Source organism: Cynara cardunculus (assembly GCF_001531365.2).
Source record: "Cynara cardunculus var. scolymus isolate 2C chromosome LG 13, CcrdV1, whole genome shotgun sequence".
In the NCBI taxonomy this organism is placed as follows: domain Eukaryota; kingdom Viridiplantae; phylum Streptophyta; class Magnoliopsida; order Asterales; family Asteraceae; genus Cynara; species Cynara cardunculus.
Genome location: NC_037540.1, coordinates 15,086,537 through 15,098,032, shown reverse-complemented (window position 1 = coordinate 15,098,032; position 11,496 = coordinate 15,086,537). Strand labels below are relative to the sequence as shown.

Sequence of the window (11,496 nt, the reverse complement as noted above, 5' to 3'; positions counted from 1 at the left end):
ATTATGTATAGATATAACATGTGTGATGCCTATTGTCTCGATTTACTACAAAAAGTGGCTAGTTCAAGACCTTGTTTACTATCCATAAAGTAGATCCGATAGACATTCACTAGGAACGGTTCAAGTCCAAAAGACACCTTTTCCAATGCATGTTATAACTAGCTTGGTGATGGAACACTAAGTCCCAATAAATATTGCTTATTTTCTATTCAAATGTGGGGTATTATTGGGGTTTGAATAGAAAATGTGGGGTATATGTGGAACTTAGTATGGTGTAGGAGAAGTTGTCCCACATAGGAACCACATAGGAACCCCGATCCTTGAGCATTAAATGAATCATTTAATTGCTTGGGCTTGGTGTATGGTGTTCTTGGTGGGCTCTTGAGGTCTCGTGTTTGATAGATGGAGTATGCTCGATAACACTAGTTCGCACGACGGTTATTGGAGGTTACGGACGGTTACCGGTGGTTACGGGCGGTTACCGGTGGTTACGGGCGGTTACCGGCGTTTACGTGGTTACGTGCGGTTACGGGCGGTTACGGCGGTTAATGTTGGTTATTGGTGGTTAACGAGAAGGGTATAAAAACCCTTCACTGCCTACGTTTTCAGTGTTCTCTCATTCGACGAACAGATACGAAAAACGAACTTCCTGTTTCTCTCTCATTCTTCTTCCACACAAATCCATCACCGGACATACTTTTAATTCGATAGATTCAAGTTCATTCTTGAATAGATTGTTGTATCCTCAAGACAACACCGATTCACCGGTGCAATTTTTGTCTTAGGACACTGCGTTTAACGCGGGCCTCAATCGGATTTCTGGAACAATCAGTGGAATCATGAATCTACGACAGCAAGTAAGGTTTATGATTACTACTTATTTTGTTTTCCGTGTGAAGATATTACTCGAATATTGCAGTTTTCTGTTTTGTTCAATGTATACACATGTGAATACATTATATGGTTGATAAATTCCTAACAATTTATATAATGGATATCACAATAGAATGTTCATGTCGGAAGGGAGAGGGGCAGGGGAAAGGAGAGAGGAGAGGTAAATTTCTAAAATACATAAAAAGCCCTTTATTTAAAATTTTAAGTAAAATTTCCAAAATTATTAATTTACTAATTTAACCTTTAATTTGTGGTTGATGTTTGATCTTGATCTCACATAATAATGAGTTCTTACTGACCTCACAAAATAATGAGTTCTTACTGACCTCACAAAATAATGAGTTATCCTTTCAACAACCCTTATATATACATAAATGAATGCATGCATATATATATATATATATATATTCATCATGATCAAACTGGAAAATCTATCAATTCACTTGTTAACTTAAATACATAATACACCAGAAAATTACACATGAATTTTAGATTCAACAATGAGTTTCAAAGGCTTTTCTTTGTGCAAAACCAAACCGAATTTGTCATTCATATCAAGTTTCGTAAGATCCTCACCATTTGGAAGAACCCAGTTGAACCCATGAATCAAGGTTGCTAATATAAGTTCAATACTCTTGATGGCTGATGGCAAGCCAGGACACATCCTCCTTCCTGCACCAAATGGTATGAATTTGAAATCTTGGCTTATAAAGTCAAGGTTTGCACCAAGAAATCTTTCAGGTTTGAATGATAGAGGATCATCCCAAATTTTAGGGTCTCGGCTTATTCCCCAAATGTTGATGAACAATTCCGTGTTCTCAGGAATCGTGTAACCCATAACCTCGCAAGTTTGGAATGCCCGATGAGGAATTAGAAAAGGTCCTGGTGCATGTAATCTTAGGGTTTCTTTGATACAAGCTTGTAAATAAGATAACTTAGAAATTTGAGATTCAGTGATTTTGTCATAATTGATTTCTTTCCTTAACTCTTGTTCTAATTTGGACCTGGCCTCTTTATTTCTGAGCAACTCAGCCATAGCCCATTCCAATGTAGTCGTTGTAGTATCTGTTCCTGCAATAAACAATTCCTAGATACAGAAAAGAACACATAGTTAAAACCACATCAATTGCAAGAAAAGATTAGAATATTTGATTCAACATTATTTATATTTAATGAACATATGAAGTAAAGTTACATAAAAGACTAGTTTTAGTTAAAATATTTACTTATAATTGATTTATGTTTGACTAGATTGACTTAATGAAGCAGAAATGAGAAACATCACTTACGTTAAGCAATTGATTGATTTGGCTGTCTGAGAATTCATTTTCAATCAATCGATCCAAAAACGATCTTGCATCCTCTGATGACCATGTTGAAGAAGCGATTTGAGATCTTCTTTCCTTTATCATAACCTCCCAAATGCTAAACAACTCTTTGCTATGTTTAGTGAATCCCTTGCTTATTCCTTGAAGATCTAGAGATCGAAATATAGGGTAAAAATCACTTAAATCCGTTTTGCCTAAATGCTCCAATACCTTCTCAAGTGACTTTTTCAACCCACCACAAGCCTCATTTTCATCTTTCAAGTCAAGCAAATCTTTGGAAAAAAGAATCCCACTAATACTATTGAAAACAGTAGTATAAACAACTTCTCCAATATTAACCATTTGCCCTTGCTTGCTACGCAAAAAATCCAACATGTCGCCTACCTTTTCCTCACGTAGTCTAGAGTGGGACTCTATGGCTTTATTGGAGAACATTTCCGCCCGACAAATGGTTCTTAGTGTTTTCCACCTTTCGTTGCATTCTGACCAAATGAGTGAGTAGGGCAGTAATGAAGCATGGTTAAATGCACTAGGAGCTATACGAGAAGAAAGGACACGATCCTGAGTCTTGAGAATTCCCATGGCTGCCTCCGGAGAAGTGGCAACCACGAGAAGTTGCTTACCTAAATGAAGAGATATGAGAGGGCCGTATTCTTTGGCGAATTTGGTGACGGTGACATGAGGTTTTTCCCCTAGTTGATGTAAGTTTCCGATGATYGGCCATTTTGGTGGACCTGGTGGGAGGTTTTTTAGCTTCCTAAAAGATATAAGTTTGATATGTTTCATGATGAATAAAAGGAACAAGAGTGCAAATAGAATAAATGGAGAGGAAAACATAATTTCTCTTAAACAAACTATAACATCCATTATTCTTTATGTGTTGTTTGTTTAATGGGAAGGGTGTGTGTGTATATATATATATATATATATGGTGCTTAAATGAGAGTTGCATGTTGCATGCTTAAGACTAGTTGCATGTTTGAATTTTGAACTTTGAATATTGAATATGCACCACAATAATTGCTTTCAAAGCGTTGTAAAAGTAATTTGAGATTATTTTTCTTAATAAAATAATTTACGAAATTGAAAATCAATCCTAGCTTAAGATCGTATATTGTTTCAGTCATCAGTATATTTTTGTTCTTTCAGTTGAATGGTTTTATAAATAATATGGTCAATTCAGTCAAACATCCATTTCTTTAAAAAGATCAAAGCTAATAATATAATAATTTTAAAACTCGATTGATATCTTCGGATCAAAGACTTATGTGACATGTCATGTGGGTTTTTCTTTTCAGGACATTCGTTACAACAAAATTGGGTTTATATAGGACACCCCAATCTCTAAGCGTCCTAATAGACCGTTTTATAGGACTTAATTTATAGGAACAAAATATAAAGCGTCCTATCTAAAAGTGTTGTAATAAGTTTATATGACACTTTTGGGCGTCTTAACAAGTTTTTTATGACATTTTTAATACAAAGTGTCGCATTAGCAACTTTATAGGACACTTTTGAGAAAGTGTCCTATAAACTCAATTTTTTATAGGACACTTATTTTTATAGGACAATTTTTCAAATAATGTCCTATAAAGTTGATAATAAGACGTTTTATATTAAAAGGGTCCTAAAAAACTTATTACGACGTCAAAAAACGTCATATAAACTTTTATTACAACACCTTTAGATAGAATAATTTATTTTTTTGGTCCCATAAACTAAGTCCTATAAAGAGGTCTATTAGGACACTTATAATTTGAGAGTGTCCTATAAAACTGATTTTGTTGTAGTGGGAGTTACTCTTTTGATATCATATATGTAGGTGAAATCGAGAACATTTATGAATTCGAAAACGAATTGAATACTGATTCTCAATGCAAATTAGGGTTTAACATATTGCTTGTAAGATCTATATAGGCAAATCCCTATTGAGGCTGTTGTAGCCATATATCCACTTTTTTGGTCAACTACAGTTGTTTTTTCATTTTGATTGGTAACTCGTATTAGGGTTGTCGAGTGGCAATAATCGAGTCACCTAAAGCCTCATAAAATAAATGGCATTTAGCTCAATTACGTTTGAATTATATAAATCTATGTTTCGAATGCATGATACGATAAATTAGTACTTTGTAAACTTCGTTAATCAAAGGCCAAATATCATATTTATATTAGTTATTTAGTTTTCTTTTTTGGCTGATGAATATTTTAGTTCACTTAAAAGAACTGATCACATTTATATAAATATTAGAACCCTAATTAATAAATATATAAATAAAAACGTTATATTCTTGATGGGTTATATAAATTGTGACTTATTTTTGTCAAAGAAAAGAAAATACCACATTTTCATGGTCAATGTCTTCCATATTAATACAAGATTAAGACATTTACTGTTGCGAGATGTTCATACATAGTTGTCTTCGTATGACTTTTAAACAATTTGGACCATATTCGACGAACCAGATTGAATTAGACAAATACTAATCAATGGTGTCATCTATCTACAAGGGCATTTTATAGGTCATGGACGAACATAAAAACAGAGCCTACTGCAAGAAACAAGGCTTTTAACGACTTTTGTCGTCGCTAAAAATCCATTTATCGTCGGAAAGAGTATATTTAGAGTTTTTTTATTTTAAAATAGAAACTAAAATGAGGGCACAACATTTTGGTCAGCAATAATTCACATCACCCAACAGCCATACAACTTGTACAGGGGGCTTGCCAGTTTAAGAGAGACATAGATCCATAATTAAACTTGTTAAGAATATTAATGTTGTCAATTAAATCTTGGATGAGAAATTGGAATAAGCTCAGATCTGCTTCTGATATCTTAAAGACCCTAAATCTACATAAAATATTGAATTATAAATGGTTATCATTTTTAAATCTTATAGACCCTCCGAAAATATAAATGGTTATCATTTTTAAAATATTGAATTATAAAAAATGTTAATAATTTATGAATAAATTAAAAAATTTCTTGTTTATTATAGCTAGAAGAGTACTTAAGATTCATGTACTTCTTATTAGGTAATTAACAGTCGATAATGTATGAAAGAACAATGGTGTTCTGAAATCCTAAAGTGTAGATATAGGAGTTAGACCATCCACTATATCACTACAAAACAAAGGACCATCAACGACGGGAAAGTCCGTCGGTAATCCATCGCTAAAGGATGGATCCGTCGGTAAAGCTTGTCGTGGGAAAAGGTATCATCGACAGATATCACCAACGAATTTCCGACGGTCTATATTACCGATGGATTATCAAAGGATTACCGATGGCTTACTAATGTATTCCTTTATCGACGGCTTACCAACGGCTAGTTTTACCGACGATCTTCCGACAGAATAAAATATAATAATAAATAAATTTACCTTAACGGATTTTCCATGGCTAATCCGTCAGTAATTTATTTTTATTTTTCAAAAATAATTTTTAAAAAACTAAATTTCCTGTACAATAACCTGCCTAGATTTTCAAAGTAATTTGTAAAACTAAAACGAGATGTTTTTGCAATAAAATCTTAAATCGTATTACAAAATATCCCAAATTCACATATAAACATCTATAACATATTTTAAGACTGGGATGGAAGGGAGGGTTTATAGGCCGGTACTGCGCCATGAATGCCTCAAACTGCTTGGTCAACTCCTTCTACCGACGTAACTCCTCTGCTTGTTGAGTTATCTCATATGCTTGTGCCGTATGTATTGCTCAATTTCTACTATCCTTCTACATTCTTCCTCCATTTGCTGCTTATAGGTCGTCAGCTTCTCTTTCAGCATATCCACCTGAAATTATTCAACATCTGACAAATATAAAACAATGTTAGGCGATAAATGATTAAGAACAATATACATATATTACAACTATATGAAACATACGACGGCCACCATTTCCGACGGTCTATAATACCGACGGCCGCCATTATTGATGTCTTATTGATTATTCCTTTACCGACGGCCGGTTTTACCGATAGATTACCAATGGTCTTCCAACGAAATCAAAAATAATTTAAAGAAAAAACTAAATTTCCCGTACAATAACCTGCCCAGATATTCAAAATAAATTGCAAAACTAAATGCAACTGTTTTTGCAATAAAATCCTAAATTATATTACAAAATATCTCAAATTCACATTTAAACAGTTCTAACATATCCTAAGACTGGAAGGAGGGGGAGGGTTTATAGCCTGGTACTACGCCATGAGTGCCTCAAACTGCTTGGTCAACTCCTTCTGCCGACATAACTCTTCTGCTTGTTGAGTTATCTCATTTGCTTGTGTCTTTTGTGCGCGCTCCATTTTTGCCATCTTTCTACGTTCTCCCTCCATTTGCTGCTTGTAGGTCTTCATTTTCTCTTTCATTGTATCTATTTGAAATTATTCAACATTTGACAAACATAAAACAATGTTAGACGATAATGATTAAAAACAATATACATATATTACAAATATATCAAACATACCTTCTCATCGCGAGCACCATACGAGGCCATGCTGCTATTATGTCGGGATGATTGGTCATAGCAACTCGGGGATCCGGAATCCATAAATGCACCCCTTGTGCCGGCCTCCATCACTGTGCTCCCACAAGTGTTGGTCATCGGGAGGAATGGTGCTCGGATCTGAGTCGGCGTATGTTTCCTCTCTAAGATGCTAAAACGTCGCCTATGGTTTACCAAAACAAATTTGTGTTAATTTACTTGTAGACAGTTCGGCAGCATAACAGTTGTAATCCAAACATATCCTTTACCCGTTTTAACAAATGTAATGCAACTATAACATTTACACCTATCATATGTCCAATAATGGAAGCCCAAACTAAATAATAGTTACATATAATATAAAACTAAAAAAAAACTAAATCTGATACGAAAATTGGGCCTACCGCCACATCAGCTGCCTTTACATAAATGTAGTTCGAAGGATCCGAGGGCAGACCTGTCCCACCCGGAATAGGCTTTGTATTGTTGCATTGTATCCTGTCAAAAACCTCACTACTAGTGGGCTCACGCTGCCATGCATCTTTCTATAATAGACAATTTCAATTGTTAGTAGACAACAAATTCATAAATTATATACAGTTAGTATAGTACTTGATAAAATACCAAGCGTGTCCGATGTTGAACCATACTAATAGATCCTTGGTATGCCTAGAGGACATCCTTCATACTCAGTGACAGGCCTATTGGCCACATATTGATGCCTAAATGTCTTGGCACTCCACACCTATTAAGACATAACATATGAATCAATATAAAAACTATTACAACCAAATACAAAGATAAAAATCTCATGTACCCTATCGATCATATCATGCTAATGCACCTCTGGAATCCAATCTGGGTGGTTGTGTTTAAGTGGCATGAAGTCCCGATCGTCGAACTGTACAAGATCGATGTCGAGTGGTCGTTTCTCGAACCATTTTTGGGCATCCCTCATTAGGTCTGTGTACCTATTATGTAAGGTATGACGTAAAGCATAAAAAATGTCTTACTCCATTTCAGGCTCCCAACTAAACTGACCCTAGATATTACATTCGTACTAAGTAAAAAAAATGAAACAAGTGGTTCCTATCGATTAAAATACAAACCTGAAAATGCTCGAACATGTGCATGAAATAATCTCCGAGACATCCCTAAAGTGAGCCCACGGACCGTCGAACATGGACTTGAAGATCATGGTGACCTCCCGAACAACACCCGACTTTATAAACCTTCACAATTGAAAAATATGCAACACAAAACACATTAGTATCAATTAATTATGTACTAGCTTAAAACCTTATACCACATCTAGCTACTTACCTGCTGCCACACACGTGAATCTGGGTCATTGCTCGGATGCATAGGCACCTCTTGTAAAGTACTGCGGCCTCGAGTCCTTGACTCCGATCTAGATGTCGGGCCCACAACCTCATCATTATGATGATTTTGATCCAGTCGGTAATCCGTCATAAACCACTGAAGGATTCTATATCCGTTTTGCTAATGATGGGACTGTATATTATGATCTCTATAGACCTGTTTTGCTAATGATGGGACTGTATATTGTAAGATCCTATATTGGTTGGAAAGGAGAACAAAAGTTGTCTTATAAAGGGTATCAGACACATTTGAGTCCAGATGTGTGGATAAAACAGACAATATCTGATACAGTTAACATGAAATATTACATATATAATAAATTGGGTTATCAAAGTTTGAGTTATGAAAGGATAAGCAATAGCAACCTAAGTTGTATTTTATTATTGGTTTCTATATACAGAGTGATATTATTGGGGTACTTCGGTATACAAAATTGTTGCAGGGTATAATATTGGTTCATTATCAGTGTTATTTTCAAGCCATGTTTTGTAATTCAATTTTTGTTTGAAATAAAGTTTTTTCCTAGTTTCTGTCTCCTTTATTCAAAAAAATTTCATTCCATAATCATTCAACCAAGTATCCTTTTGCATCTAGCCTTCTCCGTTTTTGCCACATGTTAAAAAGAAAGTCCTTATATATGGGATTTTCAATAATGTGTTCTCCGTTTTTTCAAGGGTTTAAATTTTTTACTTCGGTTGTATAGTCAGTCATATTCTTAATTCTAGATAATTTATTATTATGTATTGCGTATGTTATCAGTTGAAACATACATGCTTCGTATTTGGTTTTGTGTCATATGATTTCTTTCAGTACCTTGTAAGGTTTAATGTCATTTGATAAACTAGGTTGTAAAACAAACTTTCTAAAGCGAAATTTAAATTTAAATTTTGCGTACTCTACAATGATGCTTAATACTATGTATACACAAGCTTAATTAACTTCAACATTGAAACTTTATTTCTTTTATCTAAATGTCTACCAAAATAATTTAAATCTAAAACACTCCAAAACAATGATACATTGCATTTTAATAGGTTGGTTGCCACCATGCAACGCATGGTGGCACACACTAGTTTGTGTTATTCTAATACCAAAAGGGAACTCATGGGAATTAATTAATTTTGAGAGTCTCTGAGAGATGAATGATAGAGACAAATATCAGGCTTTTCTAGAGTACAAGAAGGCAAATGAGGAAGAGTAAGACTGTGATTCGTTGAGATCAAATAAGAAAAAACAATGAAAAAAAGAATTCACTGAATGCATTTTCGGTGTTGTTCTGTATTAATCACAAGCAAAAGATGAAGAAGTCAAACAATTGATGGAACTATTTGAATTTCTTTTTCCTTCTTTACTTTCTCGACAAAAGTAAGATGTTATGATTAGAAGTTAATGAAACATGGCAAGCATAAAAGAATTCCATGAATGCATTTCCGGTGTTGTTCTGTATTGATCATAAAACCATGAAAACGCATAGCTAATAAGAACAATAGATGAATCCTCAAGAAAAAAGTACAATACCAACAACAAAAGTAAAAATACAAATAGCAATAGCCAACAAAAGCAGTTACACGAAGAACATAAACAACTAGCACTAGGCAATAGAAATAGAAGTTGATACAAATTATAACAAAAACATATTGCAATAACAAGCACATTAAGGGGTTTTCGGTTGCGGCTAACGGGTTGTATAAGCCATATGGCTTATTTGCATAACCATATCTAGTTGTTCGTATGGGCTTATTCGGTCAGCCCATGGCTGAATTGCTTAGCTACAAAAGTGGAGTCATATATACTTAGTTGGTCCTTTTCCCTCAATATCCTTTGGAAAAACACGTCTCTTCTTCCCTGAATTCATTCCCTCCTCTAACTGACCCTCTTCCTTTCCTGAAATGGAATCAATTCTCAATCTCCGGAATGAAGCTTGATTCACTGGAAGAAACTCATTGGAATGAAGCTCGATCTGCTCCTTACTTTCCCTAGCTCTCACTTATGTATTAGATTCAACATTTCCCTTCTAGCGCCTCATGTGCTATCTTCGGTCTTCCAGTGACTACCATCGTCGGTGTCATCTTTTGATTTTCGTCATGTCATCTTCCTCGTTGCCATCATCGGTCTTCTTTTGATTTTCAAGCTTTCTAGTGCCTCCTCGATGATTTTAAATGAGTTTGGTGAAGATTCACTTTTGGATGTTCAAAGATTTGGGTGTTCCTCCCTACCAGGGACGTTCCAATCTTTTTGGAGGCCCTGCTACATCCAAAACTTTTGATTACATTGCATAAATGAGATAACAATAAATATACGTCAAGAACAAAAATGGGCTAAACCTAAAATGATTAACAATCTGAAACTAAACCTAACCCCATTAATGATTTGAACCTAAAACCAAACAATTAATGGTTTGAACCTAAATAATTTCGGCTATAGTTTTACACAGGTTGATAAAAGACCCTAGCGTTGTTCAAAATCTCACATTCAACATGCTAAGGGAAGACCTTGCTCCCTACGTATTCAAAATCAAATGGTCTCCTTCATTTGGGGGTTATTTTATTTAGGTTCATAGATTGGATTCTTTTGATTTGATTTGTCTCATTCATTTGGGTGTTCTTTTATATAGGGTTCATATATTTGATTATTTTGATTTTTGCCATTAGGTTTGAAAAAAACTCAGATCGTCTCCTTTACTGGGTCTGCTGAAAAAACCCAAATAAGTTGGATTGGATATTGAGTAGTAAAATAGTCATTTATGTCATCCAGACAGATTATTCAGGATAACAACCTAACAAAAACTTATATGAATCATACAGATAACATTTTTCAATACAGACAGCTTTATCCATACATGTCTTAATAAAAAACGATCCGAACAACCCAACTTAAAGATTAAAGTTTAAAACCTTGAATTGTTGAAACATGGAGGCAATCAAGCAATTGTCAATAGGATTGGACTTTGATATTAAATAAAATACTTGAAGAAACAATAAGTAGCAAATAAAGGAATAGCATATAACACATGTAGGGGTGCTGAAAAATCCGATAAACCCGACCAACCCAACCCGAATTAAAAAAAAAAAAAAAACCCAACCCGAGGTAACCCGATGCATAATCGATAAAAAAATTAGCCAACCCGACCTTATTGGGTTGGAATCAGGTCAGGCCAAAAAAGCCCCGACCAACTCGACAACCCAATGACCCGACCTTAACTTTAGCTTTGAATTGTAGATGACAATCATGACATGACCAACCTCAACGTCAAGAAAGCGAAAGCATCGAGGTTGGAAACGTCTAAAATTATTGTTGTTGATTGATGTATTATCATTTGGTTTAAACATTTTTATTGTAATATCTAAATATTTGATGAACTTGCATATTATCTTGAATGGTCGGTCGTATTTCAAAGGA

The 11,496-nt window shown here is 34.6% G+C and overlaps 1 protein-coding gene across 1 annotated transcript; it reads right to left on the bottom strand.

The window, feature by feature from the left end:
- Positions 1 to 1,313: 1,313 nt before the first annotated feature.
- On the bottom strand, positions 1,314 to 3,089 carry LOC112525903 (probable (S)-N-methylcoclaurine 3'-hydroxylase isozyme 2). The gene is made up of 2 exons (XM_025136220.1): positions 2,184 to 3,089; positions 1,314 to 1,981 (listed from the first exon to the last, which is right to left on the bottom strand). Exons 1-2 carry the CDS (start codon positions 3,087 to 3,089, stop codon positions 1,370 to 1,372), a joined length of 1,518 nt encoding a protein of 505 aa, XP_024991988.1. The 3' UTR covers positions 1,314 to 1,369.
- Between the last annotated feature and the right edge of the window lie 8,407 nt (positions 3,090 to 11,496).